Consider the following 26,227-nt stretch of genomic DNA (forward strand, 5'->3'; position numbering starts at 1 on the left):
AAAAACAAATGGTTCTCCCCTTTTTTCCCCCCTTTTTCTCCCTTCTGAATCAAACATTATTTGTTATAAATCAACAGTATCTCTCTTTTTTGTTAAGTCCTAAGATTTTTTTTAGGATTATTATTTACTGTGACTGATTCTAGCACCTGAGTAGGTTTCTGCCTGCTAGAGGACATAGCTGTCATTTCTGGCAGAGTTTTTGTGAGTGGTGGGCTCTTTCTGTACATTTTTTTCCTTCTCCACATCTATACGTGTGTGTGCGCGCTCTAGAGCAACGGCTGTGGTTCAAGTCCATCTTACCCACTGGTGACATCTCTGGCACAGTGGCAACATAAGGTCCATCCAGGAACTTGGGCTCATTGTCATTGATGTCTTGGATTTTGATGATGAACTCTGACTCTGGTTCCATTGGCCGGCCTGTCCTCCTGTCCAGAGCTTGAGCCCTTAGAGTGTACTGGGCTCTTTCCTCTCTGTCGAGCCTCTGAATGGCATGGATGTCGCCAGTGGTGTCATCGATGGTAAACACGATGCCGGCGCCTTCTCCCGAGAGGATGTATTTGATGGATCCATCTCCTCTGTCCATATCTGAATGAAGCTAGAGGACAAAGCACCAAATTTCATTAGGGGTATGAAACACTGTTGGAAATAAATTGATTTTCAGCGAGATGCCAATTTATGACCTTCTTTCACACTGGAATATATATTTTTTCACTTAAATGTTTAAAACGTCTATCTACAAAGAAACACCATGCATTAGATGGAATTGTACAAAAGAATAAATACAAGTTGATGAATAAGTAAGACTTTCTTCTACATCACATTCAGCATCCAGAGCGTAACTGCTGTTGCTTTTTTAATTCCTCTGTGTGAGATGTATAGAAGACAGAAGCTCTGGAAAATGTTGCTGGCTCCTAGTGAGAGACCAGGAGCAAATCTAACAAGGAAGAAATTGGCCTTTCTGTTTTAGAAAATATAAAATATACAAACATAAACATTAAAATAAAAATTGTAAAAAACATATTAAAAAATTATAGAAATTAATTTTGGTGCTTTTTCCTGACCATGTGATTTAGAACCAGGTTCAGGCCACTGTAGTGGGAAGTTTGAGTGCCTTTAGACTCTGGCACTGTAGCTTTATTTAGTAGGACTCTGCTTGCTTATGTTTTAGGCATCAGATGGAATCCAGCTACTCTATTTTTATTCTTTACACCACTCTATTTCTCTTGTTGGTAATAATTCTTGGATTCATAATTGAATCTCTCAAATCTAACTGTAGATCATTGAGTTAGGGATTTATTTTTATCTTTCCACCCAACTGCATTCTTTCCCAGGCTGTTATAGTAACTTCCCATGGGAGTGCAGCATTTTAATCTTAGGCCCAGATAATGTAATTGGAGTTATTAATTATAGATGATATGTCTTGGTGGAAAGAGCGCTGGAATTTTGTGCTTGCTGTAAGGTTAACAGTCTAATTCTGGACCACCAACTCTTCTATTGAACCTTGCATCATGGTTCAGAAATAAAGTTCGTGAGATGACAGATTGGGCCAGTGAGGTCCTAAGTATTTGACCGAAATACTGTCTATGTCAGTCATAAATTGAGTGCCCTTGGCAAATTATTTATAATCTCTAACTTTCTCATGCTGTGATTAGAAAACAACAGTGATCCTCACTTTGAAGGTTTTGGGATCACCAACAATGTGTATAAGGAGCTGAGCACCACGCCTTTCTCACAACAGGATCATTTTAATTGGGGACAGTTATGATGCTAGTATATGTGCAGGGTGAAAAGGGTTGTCAGTGTGTCATCCTCCCCTAAACTTGCATGGGTGTAGCGCACGACACGAGAAGAACTTGCTGGCATTTCTGTTATGCCAAGTCCATAACAGAAAAAGCTGATGTGGCTGCCCAAAGCATTTAGGGAGTAGTGTTACTGAGGACTAAATGTCCTGGACGCTTGAGAATGAATTCACAACATGCTCACACAGGGATGGTCATGGAGGTGGTGCTGGCTTTGAGCTGATCTTAGACTGACTGTCAGCCAGATCACATAGGCAACAACCTGGCTGCCTAGAGGAATTCAGCTGTGTCTTGTCTAGTGGAGAGAAAACAGGGGAATAGAATTCGCTGAAAAAAAATTTTGCTTTTTTTCTCCCTACTTATTCTATTTGGAAAATGAAGTTCTCACATTTCCTTATTTTGTTTGCAGTATTATCATCATTATTGTTTAATCACATGTAGATGCCAACAGTTCCAGCCTCTGTCCCTGGTTCTGATGCCACAAGGCCCTGGCTGCTTTCTCATTTTGTCTCTGATTCCTGTTTTCCTTTTGCCTGTTTAGTCATCCATATTAAATTCACTCTGCTAAATTACATCTAGGTATTTTTCTCAGATAGGATCCTAAACTTACACAATTCTATTTCTCCAGAATTGGTTCTGTGTACGTAGACCCTGCCTTGTTCTTTACGGACCATTCCCGTTCTCTGTAGCTCCTCTCTCCTTCCCTGTCATCTCACCTTCTTTTGCACCCATGCAAACATACACTTTGAAGCCCCCAAACCACTTGCTGGCTCAAATATTTTATTTACACATTTTAAAAAGCAGAGATACTCAGCTCTTTTTGTGTAAAATAGAAAGTCATTGCATCTGGACCTGGGCACAAAGAAATAAAGTTCCACTGCCTTTGGAAATGTGTTTCCAGATAGAGGAATGAAACTGGAGAGACAAAGATCACAGGATATCATATAAATTGAAAAAAAGCTCTCTCTTTCTCTGTGTTTATACTTACAAGGATAATTCCAAAGTTAATAGAAAATGTAATTAAAAGATGAGTTTATTTTGGTGCAGAAAGTTTTTGAAATCTATGCACAGTGTTTTTTCCCATGATATGCATTTCCATAAACTTTTGAAGATTCCTGTACATAGTATTATGTAATAATAGTGTGTACATGTATGTATGTATATGTATATGTGTGATTTTAAGGCCTAGATACTCAAACTCAAAAGATTAATCTAGGGCATAGAAGATACTGGGGTGGGCTGACTGAGGAGTGGAAAGTTGGGTAATGTACATGCCAACACTATTATTAGGTATTCTGCTAATCATCTAAAAACTGCTTTATCTTACCTACCTCAGAAATCTAAAGAAATAATTATTTCACAGAAAGGGAGAGGGTGGGGTTGATTCACTAAATGGCTACAATAGGGAGCTGGATTGGAAATGCAGCAGCCAGGACATGCATTTGTGACCATATGGGATGCCAGCGTAGCAGGTGGCAGCTTAACCTGAAATTGTTGCACCGCCATTTGGACCTGGCCCTCCAAAATCTGGACACACTTGAGATTACCTTAGGCCAAGTGTAAGTTCAGCTCATAGCAGCAACTCATGTCATAGCTGGTCAGCAGGAGGCCCTGGCTTCTGAGTTGTCGTCAGACCCTGCTGGTGACAAACAGGGTCTGGGTTACAGATCAAGTCCACTTTCTTTGCTTGTGTCTGTGTTGGGAGAAGAATTTGAGGAACTGTCTAGCCTGAAAGTGCCTTGAAAGAAGGACCCATGTGACCATTATCTTAGTGTAGATCTTGACATGTTGAAAGGTTGTATGGTCAGTGCTAAAGCCTTCTGGGGAGCCATGGTATCTTCATGTTAAAATAGCTAGCAAGTGGCTGTGGCGCTTCTGAGTGTGTTTACATGGGTGCACGGGAAAGAGATGAGGGCCACAGAGAACCAGGAGCCTGTTTTGAACAGGAAGAGCCTAGCTTCTGTGTACACAGAACTGATTCTGGAGGGTAACTATACATGTTCAGGATCTTGTCTGGGAACGACACTTAGATGTTATCTGAAGAGACTTTAGTATGGAGGACTGAAAAGGGAAAGAGAAGCACTGAGGAACTATAGACAATAATGTAGGAAGCAGTCAAGGCCCTCTAACAGCAGGAGCAGTGACAGAGGCTGGGGCTCTAGGCATCTAATTGTTTGTGGGTTTTGGGGGACCCTAAGACTGGGCCCGATACCGCTGAGTAGTCTGTCTCTGGTGCTGGGTCCTCTCTCCCCACTCTAAGTCCTGTAGACCTTATGCTGTCTGCTGTTGTTAGTGATCCCAAGGGGCAGGGTTGGGGCGGTGAACGTGAGGGCAGCCCAGAAACCACAGCTATGTGCCAGCACAGTAAAAGCAGCAAATCCCTCTTCCTTCTTTGCTCCCATGACCTTCCTCTAATGTGTTCTTAAGGCAGGAACCAATGGGAAGCATGCAGGAAAACAAAACAAAACCCTGTTCTTTACAGAGTTCCAGCCACAGATTGCAATGTGGAGAATGGAAAGGTGAATGTGGATTTGAGAGACACTGGCTTAATAACCCAGAGAATAATACATATTTAATACTTGGGTTTACCCACCATGGAACACACATTTGATAGTGAAAATTGCAAAGAATAGACATTAACAGCTCTTCTCGAAGTCACTCAGCAAATTGGCAGTGTAATAGAAATGTGTTCTGTTCCCTAATTATCCATATTTAATCTAACCAGCACTGACTGAGGAAGCAGGGGAATTTTCTGGAGTGAGGCTGGCATCAAACAGCTATGTAAATCTTGGGTAAACATTCCCCTACTCCCAAATGTAGCCACCTTACGAGAGGTGAATACTTCCCTGATCCTAATAGCTCCTCAGTCTCAGATATTCAGCTAAAGGAATGGTAAATGATGGAAAGTATATGCAGATTCTGAAAACCCTTATTTAAGCTAGGATTCTGGAAATAAGACGTGTGATTCTCATTACTGTTGTCATTTTTCAGAGTGCCTCATAAGCTCTGGAAGTGCAGGAAGTGCCTCCAGTGGTTACACAGAGTCTGCGTGGTTGTTAACCTCAGCGTGACTTAGACCAAAGATTTGTGCACAGGCACAGCTCTGTGCATCCCCTCTTTGCGTGTATCAATAGAATCTCACTCTAACGTGACACTACGTTGTCCCTGGAAACCCAGTGTGGATTTTGTGAGGCCATACCAATTACAGCTGGTAATTGTAGCCATACTCCTTTCTGACAAGCAAATACTCTGGCAGTCTCTCTTTCTGACAAGCAAATACTCCAAAGCTCAAGGTGATAACAAGAGAATAAAAGTTGGGTTAATTCTCTTTTGGAAGAAAGTGAAGAGGCAAAGGACATGGCTGAGTGAATGTAGCATCTTCTCACAGTCCTCACAGTGACTTTCCTTGGTTGCTACTGCGCTGCTGAACCAGAGCACCATTGAGGAACAAAGGTGCACTGCATAATGGAATTGGGCAATTAGAAAGATATGAGTACTAATTTGGAGCACTAACAGGTGCTGCCCAGCTAAGTCCTGCCCAAGCTCAGAGAGCAGTCACTCTGCATTAGGGTCCTGAGCTCACTTTAACATCACTGACTCTCCTGTCCTGAGTGTCATGTCTAATGTCAGTGGCCAGAGCTAAGCAGCATGAAGGAAGGTCTCTGGCTTTAGTGTGAGGAGCAGGCATTTCCATCGAGGCATAACCTGCTTCTTTTCCTACGACTTTGGACAAGGAACCTTATCTCTTCCCTAAGTTAATCATGCCTACCTGACGGTGTTACACTGATCAAACAAGTAGCTGAACATGAATGTGACTGACATACAGTAGTGTGGGAGTTCAGTACAACACGGGCTGCCTTTCTGAGGTGTGATCACTTCTGTGCTGGGTACTCAGTGTCTGGAATGTATAAGTAGTTTCCCTCAGGAGGAGGGAGGAGAACCCTAAGTTGTATATGCACAAAAAGCAATTACTGAACACAAACATATTCTTTCCTTTAACTTATTTTAATAAGCAGAAGGTCTGAATGTCTAGATGGAAGAAACATTTTACAAATATTGAGGAGCTAAACGTCTTTGAATTTTGAATAGATGGAAGTTGTGTTCATGATGAAAGAGGCTCTTCTCAGCCCAGAACTTGAGGAATATAAATATAGTTTAGGACAGTGGGTGGCAGTATATCCTTGGAAGGACCATAGCTTGGGCATATATCTAGGGCAGGAACAAAACCCAATGGTAGATGTATCTGAGGAAGTGGGCCTGAGGGCCTGATTTGAGAGACTGAGAGAGGACTGAATGAGATGGGAAGAAGTTCTTCCGCTATACATTAGGGTAGTGACATGACAGAGGGTCCTCTAGGAGAGGGCTGTTCCAATCCCCATGGGAGGGATGAGAAGAATTTGTCCTTAGAGACACAGGCAACACTTACCTAATTAATCTAGTCATGAAGAAGCACAGCCAAGGGCCTGGCATGATAGCCTAGTGGCTAAATCCTCGACTTGCACACACTGGGATCCCACATGGGTGCCAGTTCTAGTCCCGGCTGCTCCACTTCCCATCTAGCTCCCTGCTTGTAGCCTGGGAAAGCAGAGAAGGACTGCCCAAAGATTGGGACCCTGCATCCATGTGAGAGATCTGGAGGAAGCTCTTGGTTCCTGGCTTTGGATCAGCTCATCTCAAGCTGTTTTGGTCACTTGGGAAGTGAATCATCTGACAGAAAATCCTTCTCTCTGTGTCTCCTCTTGGTAAACCTGACTTTCAATATAAGCAAATAAACAAAAAATCACAGCCAAGGCGGAGCCTGAGGGTGAGAGCTGACTTTGGGAAGAAACTGGCAAGGAAGTACCGACAGACACAGACTGGTAGTACTTACAGAATAAAGAAGATAAAGCAAGGAAATGTGGAAGGAAACCGAGAGGGTCTTTCAGCTGTGTTAGGTGTAAACATTATGGAGTTACTAAATTTCTATAATGAACTCTATATGACTACTGCTACTATTGATACTATGAGGACCCATTAAAAAGTTCATGAAAATGGAATTGTAAATTTATTTTGGTGCGAAAAATTGAAATCAAAGTATATGAGGGATTTTTTCTAAAGCTCATGAAAATGAGGTATTATGAGAAAACTGCATGAGTTTCATTTTAGAAGTGAAATTAACTTACCTTTAATTCCATTTCCACCAGCTTTTTGAGGCATCCTCATATATACTATAGGGTAATAATTCTTAAGGTATTAATGTGCACCAGGCACTTTGAATGTTCTAAATTTATAAACTTGTCTAATCCTATGACACCATGAAGTATTCATTTACTTATTCTTTCATTGATATCTTTTGAGCATCTTCTTCATGACAGATGCTGTGTTAGGTTTTTAGAAATAAATGAGATCAGGTTTCTTGCTGTCACTGAGTTGCTAGTCATGTCAGGAACTTTAGCTAATAAGCATGTAAGTAATAAATGCATTTGTTGTTGTACGTTGTTATTACAGTTATGAAAAAAATACTGGTGGTGATAGACTCTAAGAGGAGGATCTGTTGTGGCTAATGCTCAAGGAGGCTTAGAATGAAAGTGAGCTTCAGAGGCTAAAGGGCCACCATGGGAGAAGTCAGGGAAAGGACATCTCAGTATGAGGAATAACAGGGGTGATGCTTGCATATTGTGAGAGAGCCTAGAACGGCATGTCCCTGGAAGCAGACAGCATGGGGAATTGTGGGACACCAGGAGGTGAGCTGGGTCAGTAAACCGTGTGTTTGGTGGAGTGGTAGTGGTATTTAGAGGGCTCAACACACAGTGGGATGGCACTGAAGGCACTTGGACAGAGATGCAATGTGATCTGACTGGTGGCTTTCAAAGATTATGAGTGGAGAAGAGACTGGAAGGAAGTGGAATGAGCATGAGAATAGTGAGGAGACAAATACTTTCCAGGGAGAAGTCAAGGTGGAGGTGAGAAAATGAAGGATTTTTGATTTATTTTGCCATAGAATTTGCAGGTGCAGAGAAAATAGGAGTAAGAAAAAGGAAAGAGTGATTAGACTTGGATTGGGAAGAAAAGCAAAATTTTGTACCAGATACACCACATTTGAAAGCCCTATGAAGTCATAAATGTGGAGATACCATATATGCTGTAGAAGCTTAGTGAATGATCTAAGCCAGAAATGGAGGGATTGCATTTATTGGTATAGAGATGGTGGTTAAAACCTTTTGTCGCCATGGGGTAGATGAGGCCAGCAGGGAATGAGTATGGATGATGGCACTGGGGTGAAACTGACAAGAAGAGGACCAACATACGAGGCTGACAGAAGAGATGGGGAGACAGCATTGGGTAGTCATGCTGCTTAGAGGAGGGAGAGTGGCGAAGTACGGCCCGATCTGCAGCCTCCATGGCTGCTCCTGGGAGGTTCCGCAGAGTGAAGCTATTGGGTCGGGAGGCGAGCAGTCCTGAGTGGTATTGAACAGAGCTTCCGTGCAGCGGTTGGGGCAAAATTAGACAACTGAGGTAGGGAGTGAGTGGGACTTGCAGAAAGTGCTTGTGTCGGCAACTTAGGTGAAGCAGTTGAAGTCTCATTCTCCCACCCAACATTTGAGGACACAGAGGCTCACAGGGCTGGGTTACCTGTCTGGTGTCATTGTAGAAGTCATTGACGGGGCTAGGTTTGAAAACCACATATGTTTGGATATGAAGCTCACATTCTTGGCCTCTCTACTAACCAACTGTTGAAGCTATCATTTGAATGAATTATTTATTTTCTAATTAGTGCTGTGTCTCCTGTTTTCTCTCACTTGGTTGCTTTCACAAATAGTCTCTGATTAACATCTAAGTAAAGTAAACACAAGAGAAAACCGGGATTAAAAATGAAATGATGATGGATAAATCAGGGGAACTGGAGTATAAAATTTATAAATATATACACTGATGATCTCCAGCTATCCTAAGGCACATACTAGGATCTTCTGAAATGAAGAATGTTTTAGTCTTTTTCCCCCCTGTCAAATCTGGACCTTAGTCTATATCTGTGAAAATATCTGTGAAAATGCTTTGAAAAAAAATACAAAGCAGAAATCCTCTTCTTCCTTCTTGCATTTCTCAATTTATTTCCTCCCCATCCTGTCACTTATTTTCAGAAAGGGGCTGTTTGTTCTTTGGGACTTGAATGGATCTTATAGGTTCAGATTTTTTTCCTCCAAAACCCAATTCCTAGTTTTTTTTCCTACTTAGAACAGGCAATGACAAGAGAGAAATCTTTCCTTTCTGCCAGTATCTGATAAAGCAAAATGATATTTCACCTAGGTGTCAAGTAACACGCCACCAGTTAAAATTATTTTCAGGCTTCAGACATGGGTTAGATAAGCATTCAGACTCAATTCATATTTATATTCAATTTCAACATCTGATACTCTTATCATTTGTCTTCCCACTGGGCACTTATTACCTTGCCAACATATAGAGGGTCGGTGCCAGTATACTCTTCCAGGACGAAAAACTGGTTCCAAACCCAGCTCCTCTTGGCCCGCTGGTGTGGCTGTGACTTGTCTGGCAGGAACACTTGCAGTTCACCTGGAGTGCTGCACAGCACGCTGGTCGTGAGGTCCATCAGTCCCCAGAAGCACAAGGACATGCCAAGTCCAACCCAGCTCTTTGCATTGCTCATCCTACCGGAAGTCCACATAGGATCTCCAGGTTTTCAGGAGTAAAGGATGAGATGAGAAGCCACTGGAACACTTGAATGTTTTCCAAGTAAAAGAAAAAAATGCAGCTTATCGGACACGTATGCTCCTCCAATGAAATCCAAGTGAATCTGCTTGAAGTTCACTTCCTGTCAAGTTAAGGAAAACAGTGAGATGATGTCAAGTTCTTTCCTGGGGACTAGTCCAAAGTTTTCAAGAAATGTCAGTAAATACCTGGATTTTTGTTCATTGAATTAAAAAGTTCCTGACAGTTCATATCTTTTGAAATGTTTGGGTCATAATATTTTGATACAAAGAAGGCAACTTACCAACCCAAACGTTTGTATATGGATTTAGTGAGAATAAAACGGTGAATAAATTTCTTCTCAATGATCACATGTATGCAGAGTTATGCTGCATTATTGATTGGCTTGAATTACCAGTGTGGTTTTGAAATATTTATAATCAGACAGCCTCCTGAATGCTTAAAAACAACACTTGTTTCCAAAAACTTACAGATAGTAATTAATATTTCCGTTAGCCCAACTGCTCTGCTTGGCTTATTAAAATAACAAAATCAAACTTTTTTGTTATTCAGAACTACCTTGTGCCTCTCCATTTTACTGACAAAGCTAGGAGTTTTGGACTTTTTTGTTTATGGACAATAGCCGAAGTTTATTAGCAGCATCAGACTTTTAAAAAGAAGTTGTCATGTACGCATCAGGAAGGGAGGTTTGGGTAATTTACATATTAACACCAAGAGACAGTCCCCTAATACACAATTTGTTCATCTAGCAGGTTCCTTTCCTCATGGACTTCATTTTTAAACAGTCATGGATCACTTCTGATTTTAATCATTCTCTGAGCTTATGGTAGAATTTAAGCTTCACACTCCACTGCGTTTGCTTTGAAGCACTTATAGGGGCTGCTAATATGACCTTTCTAGGATTTGAATGGCCATTTACTCATTATATCCCTCACAACAGACTTCAAAGTGCCATTAGTCACATGCCACTCTGAGTCCACTAGGAGTCTTGCCAAAAATTCCCATTTCTGACCCGAAAGACTTGTTGAGGCAAAGAGATATTAACTTCTACCCCAGGGACATCTTTTCATCAGTCAAACTTCTTTTGTCGCTCTGAAGTCAGATTTAGCTAGTGACCTCACTCTGGGCTGTGACCTCATCAGCCTTCTCTCATTTGCTTGGCTGGGTTTAATGAGTTGGCAAAACACTGAAACTGCTCCATCAAAACAATGAAGACGATTTCTGTGAACGTATAAGTTTTACTGTTAATTTGAAGAATTGCTGTCATCTTTCAGAACAAATGTGTATATTTGGGTATTTTAGATTCATGTGACTCAATAATGCTCCATTTTTGTAAATGATTAAAAATGAATGCACCAAACTCAGTTATTTCCTTCCACTTGTCTTCATTAGATCTGATTTTGACTTCCTCTCAAATGCTTACTATGGAAATGTACAAAAGAATTTTTAAAGTATAAGCATTTCATGCAATATGTCATTTTGTTTTGTATAAGAAATTGTTTCAGTGAGAACTGATAAAAAAAAGAAGCTGGGGGAGACTATAGAATTTTCCTAATAAAATGGGATGCTATGCCTCTTATCTGATCTGTCTGTAGAGGCAGATTGATTAGTAAGAACGACAAACCAGTATGCCTTATGTAGGGTGAAGTGTTGGTTAATAAAGAACAGTGCTCTTTCCACCCAGCTCTCTGCTTATGGTCTGGGAAAAGCAGTCGAGGACAGCCCAAAGCCTTGGGACTCTGCACTTGCGTGGGAGGCCAGAAGAAGCTCCTGGCTCCTGGCTTCAGATCAGCTGATTTCTGGCTCCTGTGGCCACTTGGGAGTTAACCAGTGGGGGGAAGTTTTTTTCTCTCTGTCTCCCTTTGTCTCTGTAAATTTGCCTTTCCAAGAAAAACAGATAAACAAAATGAATCTTTAGGAACAGTGGTGATGCCAGAAGTTGGGTTATCAAATAGTTGCAATTTCCTGTAGTATTAGCACCACCAAAAAAAAAAAAAAAAGGCTATTACCATAATTTTGTGATGGGTAAGTCACCAAGAGAATATTCCATATAGTAGAAGACACAAACTGTTCTAGGATTTCTCAGTGATCATTAGACTATGAAATTGTTTGATTTCTGGTTCTATTGCTACTATCTCTTTTTTTGTTCACTTTTATAAACTGAAGTTTCCTCATCTGTTAATAATAATAGTAATTCTCCCATGCACCTCACAGAAATGTCATGATATCTGATGGAATAATGCAGAAAAGAAAGCGTTTGTAAATGACTTGTCAAATAATATTCAGGCATGTAAAAATCTAGTTTATAGGTAAAAAGGGCATATATGTGTCTGAAAATTGTATTTCATTGGCACCTTTGGAATAAAAATTCTGAAAACATTTATGATATCTGTTATTTCACAGGTTTCTGTATCTGTGATAAACCCCAGTTGCTGGGGGCTCCTGGCTTATGCTAGTTCTTTATAACCAAGCAGGGTTTTCCATCTGAGGAAATTTTTCCAATAGCAGAGAAAATTCTTTCAAGGATCATATTTGTCAAATAAGTATGCCTGTTTTTCTCTGTGTGTTCTATTTCCTTTAATACCCGCTTCATATAAATATGTTTTTGCTTCAGTGTGTATGTCAGTGATTCTGTCTGGCTAGTTTTAGGAGCTTGCTTTGGAGATAACTGAATATGCATGTGTGTGTGGAGTGTGAAAACGTCTTGTATCCTGATTTCATTGGCTAAATCTTATGGGTCAGAGTAAAATATGAGGGGTTTTGATAGTGGCCCTTACGTATTTTCCCATTTCTTTCAAGCTAGGCATGCAACCTTACCAATTAAACTCCTAGACTTTACCTGTAGGTGTTATCTGAAGAGCTCAAGCAAAAAGGCCTTCCCTGGCTGCTTTGTGATGAATATTTTGTAGGCGGTTCAGGCGCTTCAGCTTTCATCTCTCTCTGTTGCCCACTTTGGCCTCCTACACGCCTGAGAAAAGTTGCCATTTTCTTTCCTTTCACTGAAAAGGTTTGAAAGTGGCTTTGGGGTCTTTAGGACCTGCAGAGCTCTGGTGAGCCAATGAAAACTGGTGGTTTGTGTCCCCTCTCGGATCCCCCTTACAGCCCCAAGTCACAGGGACCACCTTGGTGCCTGTAAACTCTGTGGGAAAGTACTTTATTTCTGCTTCCTCAAGGCAGAATGTATGAAAAAACACTCCATGCCTATCTTTTTTGGAAAGTAAAAGCTGCTTAATACAGTGATTACATTATTCTCTGTACAGTTAGAGTTGTTTTTATACAATGAAGGGGAAATCAATTTTATCAGAAATACTAACCAGACTGCAGTTATTCTAAACGAGGCGGTTCTCATATCCATGTGTCTTGTCCTCTATAGCATGTGCCTAGCCGTCGTTTGGGAGTGAGTAGATTGCTGTTCTTATGAAGGAAGATAGTGGTATGTGTGTGTTTGTATGTTTAGATTTGCTTCGGAGCCTATACATGCCACACAAAGAAAGCATTAGTGGAAATTGACTTCTGTGTTAAATGAGTCCTTTAGAAGTTTTTCCCTCTCATCTTCCCTAAAGAAAGCAAACAGTTTGGTAATGAACACAGTAGGAAGAAATTAGAGTTGTACATAAAGTGCGCTCTCAGTGAATTGTTTATTTTGTTACTTAAACTCATTGTGATATTTAAAATGTAGGGGGGAGGATGGTTACTGCTCTCTCCTTGAAATGAACTGGGCTTTTATTGTCTTCCTCTGATTTCTTTCCTCATTATTCCTGTTTCCCTGAGCTTTCTGTGGTGAATGGAGGCACCACTCAGCAAAGCTCCGCTCATGTAACTGAGGCAGCAGGCAGTTGCCGCTGTTAGTGACTCCTCGGGGGAAGGACGGGCATCTCCATGCTCTGATGTGGCCTTAACGACTTCACATTAGTGAATGGGGGCAGTGCTGGCACTTTTTTTGCCAGATAAGCCTCTTGAGCTATCACATTTGTTTATCAAAAGTACCTAAAAAATACAGTGAAAGGAAAAAAAATAAGAGAACTTAAATGAGAGATCTTGGATACCACAGTGCAACATGACATTGTACCGTTAGCCACGTCAACATTGAATAAGAATAAAAATCATTGTCACCTCATTGATGTTTTAATTTGGATTTCCCTTAATGCCAGGGAACTTGAGCATTTTTTCATATGTTTATTTGCCATTTGGGTTTGTTCCTTTGTGAAGTGTCTGCCCATTTCCCGTGCCCATTTCTTGAGTGGCTTGTTTGTTTTGACATTTTAGTTGTTTTGTAGCTCTTTGTATATTCTGGAGATTAGCCCTCTATCACCTACGCAGTGCGCGAAGATCTTCTCCCATTCTGTGGGTTGCTTTTTTACTTTGTTGATTATTTTGTTGATTATTTCCTTTGATTATTTCCCTTGCTGTACAGAAGCTTCTTAGAACTCGCATTTACTTTTAACATATTGGTTACTCATTACTATGTCAATTAATTCCATAATGATGTAAATTTTTGCTGATGATATGTTGGCGCTTTTAATTGATCGGGATGATACTCTGCTGGCTCTGTCTTCAGACCAGAGAGGGTATACCTAAGAAGCCGTTGAACTTGACTGGACAATAAGATGCTGGACTCTATGTTCGGTATATGCTTGCAATGGGGGAATCTCAACTGAACTTTGAACTGTGGTTATGCAACAAGGTGGAGGAATCCACCATGGTGGGAGGGTTTGGGGAGGGGTGGGGAGGATCCCAGTACCTATGAAACTGTGTCACATAATACAATGTAATTAACGAATTAAAAATAATAAATAAAAAATCATTGTCACAATGTTATTCTACTTCCCAATCAAGGGCTTTTGAGAAATACAACCTCATTTTACTCAGGAACCTAAATTCTTCAATGAAAAGAGTTCCTCACTGAACACAGGTGGTCAAGATTAAAAATTGGAGTGAAAGCGTATTTGATGATTATGTGTTTGAATACCTATGGTTCACTAACAATATTCCCATTGTTGAATTTCATGAACCTCCTTCAATCATCTGTTTATGTCTGTGCTAAGGTTCAAAACAGTACTAAGGATACACTTTGGAAAGTTTGTGTAGCACCGTGCTGTAGGCTAAAAGCTGTCTCCAGTTCTTTGAGTAGAAGTCATTTTTGTTTGGCACAGAGATTTTACCCACTTCATTTCCTCAGGGGCAGTCCCTGGGTGTGTCAGAGCTCCGTCTTCCTTTTGTGACCAGCTGCTGAACGGCCCGTGCACAGTCACCCCCATCTGTGGAGGCAGCCAACTCCTGGCAGAGTCCGAGTGAGTCATCCAGCTGCAGGTTCCCACCTGAGCCCTTCCTAACTCAACACCTTCCTTCTAGCCGAACATTTCTGAAATGGGGTGCATCTTCACGTCAGCCTGTATAGAACTTACGTGTTCACTTCCCCTTGTTTACCCCCTCAGGGAAGCTGTGAATAGTCCCTGGTGTTGAGGAGTACTGATTATAAGCATTTTAAAAGATGAAATTGAACAGAAGATGAAAAAGTACTCAATTTCCATAGAGATTTCTGAGTAAAGGTGGTCCTTACCTTTGCTTAGTTCAATTTTCATTACTTTTCTATGAGTATCATCCTCAAGTTCATCAAAAAGGTGGAAATCCTGAAACTAAAGGTTCAGTTCCTCTAGGATTCCTCCTGCTTTTGTCAGTTCTCTGGCGTCCTCCCCCTCGGACCCCGCCCCCTCCCCGGCACTCCTTGCTCTCTCTTACCTCCCCACAGCCCAACCAGTTGAAGCGAGGGAGTACTGCTTTATAAATGGAAGCTCATAAATGGAACTGTGGGCTAGATGTGCATGAAGGAAAGTATAGGGTGGCATAATTCAAGCTCAGGAACTATATGCTGTGTAAGGGTAGGAGTGTGTGTGTCCGTGTGTGTGCGTGTGCGTGTGTGTCCATGTGTGGAGCAGAAAAGGAAAAGAAAAGTTGAGTTACAGAATTAAAAGCTGGATTTGAAACCTCTGATCAGTCTTACAACTTACTGTGTGTGTATAACATTAGCCATCTAGCTATAAATTCCCTAGCTCAAGAAATAAATAAAAGCATTTCCACATTGGAAATCTTTTCACTGAAGTTCACAGCCAATTCCTTTTTGCTTTTCATTTCATTATAATCAATTTTTGCAGTCAAGGGTGTCCTGTCTTCCTTTCATTGGTCTCCAAGGCTGGCAAATAGATTCTTACTGATTCTTTCACACACATTTAGTATGTAGTAAATGTTTTAATCTTCCAGGAGTCAGGAAGTTTTGACCTACTTTACTCTTCCTTCAGTTTTCACTTTTAATCAAGCTAATGAAACTACATCTCAGTCGATGCGCAATGCCTCTGACTTTAGCTAGATGAGAATGATGAGTTTTGATTTTTGAGTTGTCCCGCTAGTTTTTAGTCTTATGCCACATTCGTAATTACATTTGTGCTTATTCATTGAGAAAAACATTTACCTTCAATGTAATTTTTTTGGGCAAATGTTCTTTGATAAGAAGTCGCAAATAATTGTTTTTGTGTGGAAGTTTAAGAAGGTAGTCTTCAAACTTGGGTCATAAAGAGAAATATACAGTAAGGAGAATGTTTTATAAGGAAAAGTGGTAAGGAGAGCCTTCACCAAGGATCCAGGAGAGACAGACATTGGTGAAGTATCTGAAGCCTGGAGAAGACAGAGTTCCCAACATTTACAAACTGACTATATGTGAAGGAAAGAGGATTTGGAAGAAGATGTCTTAAACTTTTGGGCGTGGGCTATATGGGAAGAAGCAGGGAGGAGGCAGCAGTCAGAGGCAAGGTGATAAATTTGGTTTTAGACTTAGGATAAAATAAAATCATTGTTCTGTGCCTGATTATTTAAAGAGGCAAGAAGCTTCCTTCCCTTTCTAGTTTGAAGCTTCAGAATAGGTTTTGGACATAAGAAATATGTGCTCTGGGCCCGGCATGATAGCCTAGTGGCTAAAGTCCTCGCCTTGAATGCTCTGGCATCCCATATGGGCCCTGATTCTAATCCTGGCAGTCCCGCTTCCTATCCAGCTCCCTGCTTGTGGCCTGGGAAAGCAGTTGAGGACGGCCCAAAGCCTTGGGACCTTGCAGACCCAGAAAGAAGCTCCAGGCTCCTGGCTTTGGGTTGGCTCAGTTCCAGCAGTTGCGCCCACTTGGGGAGTGAAACATTGGATGGAAGATCTTCCTCTCTCTTTCCTCCTGTCTCTATATCTGCTTTTCCAATAAATATAAATAAATCTTTAAAAATTAGAAATGTGAGCTCCTCTTGTTTAGAGATAATTTTACCACTCTGAGACCAGGCTGGATGAGCCAGTGCTATACCAGCTCTAAGTAACTTCCATGGGGTTGGCTTTGTGAAATACATTTTATCTATTTAAGTTTTATTTGAAAGGCAGACTTAGAGAAAAAGGAGAGAAAGAGAGGAAAGAGAGAGAGATAGAAAGAGAGAGAGAGAGAGGTGTCTTCCATTGAGTTATTCCCCAAATGGCCAGAATGGCAATAGCTGAGCTGCTTGCAAGCCAGGAGCCAGGAGAGTCTTCCTGGTCTCCCTCATGGCTTCAAAGGCCCAAGGCCTTAGGCCATTCATCCCTGATCTCCCAGACCATTGACTGGGAGCTGGATGGGAAGTGGAGCAGCCAGGACTCAAACCAGCATGCATATGGCATGTTAGTGCCACATATGTTGTGGTACCAGCTCTGGTGGAATATATCTTGAACTTAGACTTATCTGTGGACTTTGAACTCCACAATTTCTCAGATGTTCCCTTTGCATAATCCTCCTCCCACACTGTCACACTAGAATAGTGGATGTTTCATCTTTCATTCTTCTAGTGTGTGACAAGTGTACCCCAGAAGAGGACTGGGTAGTCAAGCAGAGCAGCTGGTGTGGTGAAAGGATAAACTACCCCTTGAAATACCAACTTCCTGTGTCAGAGTACTGGGCCAAGTACCTTTAAATTTACCTTAAATTTACCTTTATTGAAAGGCAGATCAGCTTTATAGAGAGAAGGAGAGACATAGAGAAAGATATTCTATCCACTGGTTCACTCCCCAAATGGCTGCAATGGCCTGAGCTGCACCAATCTGAAACCAGAATCTAGAAGCTTCTTCTGCGTCTCCTACATGGATGCAGGGTCCCAAGGCTTTGATCTGCTCTCTGCTGCCTTCTCAGGTCATAAGCAGGGAGCTGCATGGGAAGTGTTGCCGCCGGAACACGAACTGGCACTCGTATAGGATCCTGGCAATTGCAAGGTGAGCACTGAGCGGTAGTGCTAGACTGCAAGGCCAGCTTCTGCGTCAGCTGCATGGTGCACCTGGGAAGGCAGCAGCACTCGTCCTCCTTAGGGGAGATCGGGATGAAATTCCAGACTCCTGACTTCAGCCTGGCCCTCCTCTGGCTGTTGAGAGAAGAAAAGTTTGCCTTGTAACGCTAACAAAACAAGACAAAAATCTCATAAGTTCTTACTATTTTTTAAGGCATTCTGCAATGTTTTATTAGATTACTTTTGATTTTACAGACACTTTACAAAAACAGAAAAATGGTATAAATGTAGAAGGTAGAATTTGTAAATGTCTCATTAACTAAAATAATAACATGTGTCCTCAATGATATTCAGTGACAGTTCTTGCTGTAATATGCATTCCTGTACACTGGGTTCAGTGTTTCTCTCATGAATAAACTTGCCCTGATGAAGTTTCTGATACATTTATCTATTCTATCTATTCAGTGAAGCACTATACGTTGATTCCTCTATATATGACATTTTGTGACTTTAGAGATAAATCAGTAAAACAGCCTTGATAAAGTTTGCAGTCCAGTAAGAGGAACATCATTACCAAGTGTAAGATATACAAAGAGAATATTTTCTTTTGTTTTTGTCTGACTTTAAAAAAATTATTTATTTAATTTATGATGCAAAATGTGGAACACTGAGTTTGTGTGCCGTCCTGGCACAGGGGCCATGTGCTAATCTTCTCTGTATTGTTCCGATTTTAGTATATGTGCTGCCGAAGTGAGCATAGATTCTTATTATTTGCTTTGTTGAAGAAAAAGAAAAAGTCTTCTGATGCATGCTTTCAGAAAAATTATTAGAGCTCAGCACATACTTAGGAATCAGGATATTGTGGTTTAACACCAATTTTAACCCTGTCATTTGATTTGTGAGATTGGACAAGCTGGTTTAACCTGTTTTAGCTTTAAATATGAGGATAATAATCTTTTAAAAGTATCATCACACATTATCATGACCCAATCCTCCCAATTAGAACACTTACAAAGATTTCTCAGGGATTTCCCTTTTCGTCCATCTTCTCAAAACAATCTGTGTACTCCACCTCACTAGTCTATTGTAATGGTTTGCTTGTTTGTAGCTCCCCCATATTGTAAGCTCCTTGAAGACTCTCAGGCATTTTATCCATGCATTGTTAATAGCTGGTACAATATTTGCAACACATTAGATGCTTAGTAAATATTGACTGAGTGCCATTGTATTTTTAAATGCTAGAAACATATCTAATAGTTTGAAATAATTATCCTTAGTGTTTTAATGAATACTTAAATGTAACTAACTATGTTGAGTGAGTGAGGGAGGAGTGGAAGGGAATATGTGTTGCAAAACTAAATCTGGGGCCCAGTGTGATAGCCTCGTGGCTAAAGTCCTTGCCTTGTATATGCCAGGATCCTGCGTGGGCACCAGTTTGTGTCCTGGCTGCTTCACTCCCCACCCAGCTCCTTGCTCATGGTCTGGAAAAGCAGTACAGGATGGCCCAAAGCCTTGGAATCCTGCCTCTGTGTGGGAGACCTGGAGGAAGCTCTGGGCTCCTGGCTTCAGATTGGCTCAGCTCGGGCTGTTGTGGCCACTTGGGGAGTAAACCAGCGGATGGAAGATCTTCCTCTTTGTCTCTCCTTCTCTCTGCAGATCTTCATTTCTGATAAAAATAAATAAATACCCCCAACCAAAAAAAGAGAACTAAATTTGAGAGCAAGTCCTGACCAGAGCCCCAGCAGGGACATGGGTGCTTCTGACAGCCCTGTGATTCACTTTAAGGACATAGCTGGTGTGTCTGAAATGTCTGAAATCCTAAGCAGAAGAAAGGTTGAATTGAGACAGTCTGATGATACAGGATCATAGAAGGCAGAGAGGAGACACTGTTAGCAGCAGTGAAGCTGTGGCAGGGGTGCAGCCTGGGAGCCTGAGGCTGAAACTTACAGAGGGGGCAGCTCGAGTGCCAGAAGCAGAGAACTGTGCACCAGAGAGGACCAGTAATCTGCATCTGCAGTCCTGAGGGCCGCCCAGCTAGAAGGTCAAATTGGCCCGAGAAGAATGCTAATCTGTCTTGCAATGGCCAAGGGCAGAAATGAGGCATAGGTACCAGGAATGAGTTTACTGATGCCTTTCCTGCAAAGAATCAAAGGCCTAGTTCAATCGCAGAATTAGCCTAGGAAGACATCAAGGAACTGCCAGAGAAAGAATTTTTAAAAATCATTTTGAAGTTCTTTAAAAATAGCAAGAAGCAGGTACAGGACTTTAAAGAATTTAAGGAATACAATACACAAGAAACAACAGCATTGAAATAAACTCAATTTTAAATGAATTCAATAGAGCAAATTAAAAATACAATGGAATGTCTCAATAATGAAATGAGTGAGGAAGAAGAAAGAATTTTAGAGTTGGAAGACACCACATATAAAAGTGCCAAAATAGTCAGAAATCTGGAAGAGAAACTGAGTAAAGTTAAGAAAACCATACAAGAATTGAAACCATCAGGCCCTGCGTGTTGACTTAGTGGCTAAAGTCCTCGCCTTGCATGCGCTGGGATCTCAGATGGGTGCCGGTTCTGAACCTGGCTGTCCTGCTTTCAATCCAGCTCCCTGCTTGTGGCCTGGGAAAGCAGTTAAGCACGGCCCAAAGCCTTGGGACCTTGCACCGTGTGGGAGACCCGGAAGAAGATCCTGGCTCCTGGCTTTGGATTGGCTCAGCTCCAGCTGTTGTAGCTGTTTTGGGAGTGAACCAGTGGGTAGAAGATCTTCCTCTCTGTATCTCCTTCTCTCTGTATATCTGACTTTCCAATAAAAATAAAGAAGTCTTTAAAAAATAAAGATGTATTCAGTGAAATAATGAGAACTTTTAACAACATGGTGAAATGAAGGGGAATACAAATATAGGAAAAGCAGAGAATCCCAAATATGCCTGACCAGAAGCGATCCTTGTCACAGTACATTATCAATCACTCTTCAGTTGAACTTAAAGAAAATATCCACATGAGAAATGTCAGATTATTTACAGAGGAAAACCAATCAAATTCACAGCTGACTTCTCAGAGAATATATTCCAGATCCTGTTTTTCCAGAGCAATTTACCCGGCAAAGCTTTCCTTCATATTTGAAAATGAAATAAAAACTTCCAAAGCCAACCAAAACTGAAAGACTTTACTAATTTCACCTTTAGCAGACAAGGCCTACAAACATTGCCTAAAGATGTGCTACAGAGAAAAAAAAAAGACACGTACCAAATGCAAAGGCAAACATGGGGAATGACTCCATAAAACCACAAAAGCAAGCTAAATCAAACAGTGAGACATACAGTGCCATAAGGACAGGACCAAATTGCTGCCTATGGATGTTAACCTGAATGCAGATGGCTTAAAAAGACATAGATTAGCAGACTGAATTTAAAAACAGGATCTATCTATCTGTTTCCTACAAGAAATATGCCTCCTCAACAAAGGTGTATGGAAACTGAAAGAGAAAAGATGGAAAAGGAAATTCCAGGTTAATGGAAAGGAAAAATGAATTGGTCTAGTGATTTTAATATCAGATACTATAGACCTCCATGTTGAAAAGCATTAAGAGGCAAAGGACAGCACAAAATGATTAGAGATCCATTCAGCAGAGGAAATAACAATGATAATGTGAGTATGATAATACAATAAGTATCTTAACGTAAATATCATAAATGGTAGTAAGTGCCAGGGCACTTAGCTATGTGAAACAATTGTTAATGAATTAAAGGGGCAATATAGACTCCAATACAATAATAGTGGGTAACCTTTAACATCTGTCCAGCTTCAACGGACAGATTGATAAAACAAACTCAGAAGGGAAACAACACAGTTTACTCATCTGATAGAATAAATGGACTTAATTGATTTGTCAGAACCTTTCATCCTATAGACAGAGATTGCATTTTTCTTTTCATCAGTGCATAGAACCTTCTCCGCAATCCATCACATTGTAGGTCACAAAACAAGGCTTTGTGAATTAAAATATATTGAAATCATACTGTGTATCTTCTCAGACTATGATGGAGTTAAAGTTGAATCCAGCAAGTCAGAATACCTCCAGAAAACACACAAATACTTATACATGAACAATTTGTTGATGAATGAACAATGGATTCTAGAAGAAATCAAAGAAATAAAAAAATTTCCTTGAAACGAAAGTGTCAACAAACATATCAAAACTTGTGACACAACTGAGACAGTGCTAAGAGGAAAGTTCATTGCAAACATTGCATATGTCAAGAAACTAGAAAGACACCAGCTATAAATGAGCTAGCCATACATCTGAAGAAGCTAGAAAAAAATAGCAAAAATAATATGAAGATTAGCAGAAAAAAATAAAGGAAGAACAAAATCAATTGTGACCAAAAGAACAATACACAACTTCAGTGAATCAAAGAAATGATTCTTTGAAAAAAATTAAACCATATAGATACTCCACCAGCTCAACTAGTCTGAGAGATGAACTAATGAAATCAGAGATGATAAAGGAAATACAGCAACAGAAACCTCAGACATGCGTAGAAAAATCAGAAACTATTACAAGCAACTATACAGCAACAAATTGGAAGACTTAGGAGAAATGGTGAGATTTCTGGACAGATATAATTTACCAAAACTGGAGTATGAGGCAATGAAAAAGCTAAATAGACCTACAACTAGGTTGGAGATTAGATCAAGAATTAAATACCTCCCAACCAAGAAATGCTCAAGAGCGAATGGCTTCATGTTGAATTTTTTTTTTTAAGAATTATTATTATTATTGGAAAGCCGGATATACAGAGAGGAGGAGAGACAGAGAGGAAGATCTTCCATCCGATGTTTCACTCCCCAAGTGAGCCGCAACGGGCCGGTGCGCGCCGATCCAAAGCCGGGAACCAGGAACCTCTTCCGGGTCTCCCACGCGGGTGCAGGGTCCCAAAGCTTTGGGCCATCCTCGACTGCTTTCCCAGGCCACAAGCAGGGAGCTGGATGGGAAGTGGAGCTGCCGGGATTAGAACCGGCGCCCATATGGGATCCCGGGGCATTCAAGGCGAGGACTTTTAGCCGCTAGGCCACACCGCCGGGCCCTTCATATTGAATTCTATCAAAAGTTTAAAGAGGAACTTAGTCATCCACAAGCTACTCAAAATAGTAGAGAGGGAGTCAATCCTTCCAAATTCGTTCTGTGATGCCAATGTCACCTTAATACCAAAAACAGGGACACAACAGAGAAAAGAGAACTCCAGACCAATATCCATGATGAACAAGATGCAAAAAACATCAACAAAATACTAAGACTCCAACAATACATCAGGCACATCATTTATGACGTAGCTTCAGGGTTTCCTCAGTTTTGCTTTTGCCACATTGTATAACCCGTTTGCAAGTACACACACACACACACACACACGCCCAAGTTGAAGCAAGTTAAACATGATGTCTTTTCTATCTTTTTAAACATGGTGGTGTCTTAGTGGGGTATGTCTAGGCTCCAAAAGCACCCACTAGAGGCAAGACATTATTGTGGTCAAGTTCAGTAAACACCATCTGCTACACCTTGACTGTCAATCAGACAATTCAGGGCTACTCAGTTCAGTGCCAAGGAACTTTGGCTTCTTGAATTTGTCAAGAACCAGTCTGAGCCAGAAATGAAAGGGCAGGTTCCTGCATTTAAAGGGACTGAATTCTGTTCTGCAGATAATGATGAATGCAAAAATAAGTTTTCAACTTCAGCACTCAGTGCCTGCAGGATTGTCATCAACTGGACAATTTTTGACTTTAGAGCAAGAACAAGTAGTATTATATAGAAATGTCAAATACCAATGTTTGATATTCACTGGTCATTTTAAGGATATCTAAGGCCACGTTCACTAAGTACTGGTTTTTTTTTTTCCTAAGTGGAATAAGTAAAAGTGGTGACAAAGTATGTAGCTTGGCTTTATAGTGGGTCACTGGAGAAGTATTAGGAAATAGAGTAATGATGAATTAAGGAGGATCTACTAAGCTCAGAAAATGCAGAACTCATTGAGCAGCTGAGATGGTGGGTTGTAGTGGATATCATCTCCTTTCAGAGAGACTCCTGTCTCTGCCAACTCTAGTCCAAGGAATGGTACTTCCATCATCCGAATGGAAATCATAAGTCAGCATGAAATTCCTTCCATTTCCAGCCCTCTTTTTTGTCACTTAGACCTTAATACATTCTGTCACTTGTATTTTCAAATTCCTTGTCAAATAGGTCTGTTTCTGTATCCCTACTGTCCCAGTCAGTAACAGATCAGGCACTGAAGATGCATGCCTTTACCATGGCAGCAGCCTTCTGCTGTTGTCCCTCTCCTAATAAATTCTTCTTTCACTTACCAAAGTGACCTTATCTTATTGGGTCACTCGCCTCCTCATGTTTCACTCATAAAATCCAAACTCCTTTACAGAGACATGTAAAGACCTCATGACCTCATTCCAGTCTCATTCCTGTCTATATTCCTCCACATGTTTGGGTCCTTCAAATCAACCACAGACTTTGTGTTTTAACATTTTCATGCTTTTGTTAAAATACTTTTTTCAAGTCCCTTGCATAACGGTTCTCCCCAGACCTGCCTTCTGAGGTTCTGCCGTTGTCCTCATGGCCCCCATAGTTCACGTAGGGGTTTGTTCTCCCCACTAGCACATCAATTCCATGAAGACTGCAACTATCACTTTTGTATCCTCAGAATTAGCACAGTGTCCACAGCCATGATTTAATAAGATGTGAAATAGAATTAAATAAAAAGTGAATAATAATTCACAGCAGTCTTGTGCTAAACAGTCTTGGCACTTGTGTGTAATAAAGAGCTGAATCCTGAGAAACCAGCAGGTGGGTCCGAGGTCCTCACTAGACTCTATCAGTTTCTGAAAACTGCAACCAAGGGGTGTCCGAGAGTGTGGGTGATTTGGAGCCCGGAGCAAGTTCAGAAGTATGAACACGGCTCGAAAGATGAAACCTAAGTGAGTGTGGGGAGGAAGCCTTTAAGGCCAGGTGAGAAAAAGTCAAGGAGCAGCGTAAAAATGACACACAAATATATGTTTGAAATTTATCTTCATGAAAAAGAAGAACCAAAAACAGGGAACATGGGACTTAAATGGTGGCAGGTTTCTTGACAGTGAGATTTGTAAATTGGGATAAATTGCTTAGGAAGGTAGTGATGGAGACTGCTCTGGATGAGGTAATTTCTCCCCAGTTTGGGGGACTGCCTGCCAAGGATGAGGGACAAAACCCAAGGACCTACAGGTCTTTTACAGTCCCTCATTTTAAACTGTCAGTTGTGTATAGTAGTATGCATTTAAGTCATCCCACTCATTTTTACATAGGAGAAACATTGAATTTGAAACACACAGCAAGAAGCAAAAGATGTCCTTTGAAAATTGCAGTCAATTGATGATGATGCTTGATTCTGGCTATTTCTACTTTTATTTGCTATAAAGTGTCAGTAAAAAAAATTTTTTTTAAATGACCGGCTGATTGATTTCAGGTAGCAAAGTGGTAAGAAAGGATTGTTAACGATGCTATCTGGAAAAATGGTTGTTATTTGAAAGCTGTAGTCATTCTCCCCTGCTTTTATGCTGACATTTTTCTTCTTTCTAATATTTAAATATCATGTAATGGTGTCACAAAGATGTTGAAATGTTACTAGTTGAAACAGCATTAGCAGGTAAAATTTGGTATATTTCCTTTGTATGTCAATAAAGGGACTTTGAGTTTCTGTGAAAATGTTTTGAGAAATTTGATTTATTATTGCTTTCTCCTATAACTCTTTTTATCTTTCCTATACAGTGAGAATCATTCAAAGAAACCCATATAAACTCTATGAGTTTTTGTCCTTATACTGTAAGTTTAATAGAAATAGTTGAGAATAGTTTAACAGGAACCAAGCCACGTGCTTTAATCCACATTAACAAAAAGATTTTGCAAATGTTCCTCTTCAAAGTATTAGATATAAGTGAATGTTTAGGAATGAGGGTAAAAAAGAAAGCCTTATTAATGAGAAATACATTCTGATAAATCAAATGGAATCCAATCTTAATAGTCAATTTAAATAATGGAATTGGTTAATAGCACCAAATTAGAATTAAAGTAAGAGATAAAACTCTGTTCGCACAAGTTGTTTTAAAACAAGGCATGCTCTCGATGCGATTCCACACAATCTGATTACACTGTACATAGTAAAGTATGCCCTACGGTAAAATCCTGCTGGGATATGTGTTTAAGCAGATGCCTTTGATAGTATTTGAGCGAAAGCTGCTTCAGACAGAAAAGAATCAAAGAGAAAAATCTTTTGCTCCTGCAATCAATGTTAATACACTGTGGAAACTAGTGCTGTGTACACACCAGACCCTCATCTACTCCCAAAGATAACTATGACCCAGCTGCCTGAGTTTCAGATTGTCTCTTCAGATGCCATGAAAGAAA

General features: G+C 40.6%; 1 protein-coding gene, 1 long non-coding RNA gene and 1 other non-coding gene across 3 annotated transcripts in view; 1 reads left to right on the forward strand and 2 right to left on the reverse strand.

Annotated features, from left to right (window-relative positions):
* The window catches only part of CDH20 (cadherin 20), a 201,127-nt gene that overhangs the window by 44,882 nt on the left and 130,018 nt on the right, over positions 1-26,227 (reverse strand). Inside the window, exons 2-3 of the mRNA XM_004579457.3 lie at positions 9,229-9,612; positions 301-595 (exon numbers count right to left, since the gene is read on the reverse strand). Coding sequence (XP_004579514.2) covers positions 301-595; positions 9,229-9,465 — 532 coding nt within the window. The 5' untranslated portion in view covers positions 9,466-9,612. The remainder of the gene's footprint in view (positions 1-300; positions 596-9,228; positions 9,613-26,227) is intronic.
* Positions 1-26,227, forward strand: part of LOC131482544 (uncharacterized) — a 251,294-nt gene that overhangs the window by 5,734 nt on the left and 219,333 nt on the right. The window lies entirely within an intron of this gene.
* LOC118758118 (U6 spliceosomal RNA) lies at positions 18,437-18,541 on the reverse strand. The gene has a single exon (XR_004995544.2). It is a non-coding gene; the product is annotated as a U6 spliceosomal RNA (small nuclear RNA).

Source organism: Ochotona princeps, chromosome 18 (genome assembly GCF_030435755.1).
Source record: "Ochotona princeps isolate mOchPri1 chromosome 18, mOchPri1.hap1, whole genome shotgun sequence".
In the NCBI taxonomy this organism is placed as follows: Eukaryota; Metazoa; Chordata; class Mammalia; order Lagomorpha; family Ochotonidae; genus Ochotona; species Ochotona princeps.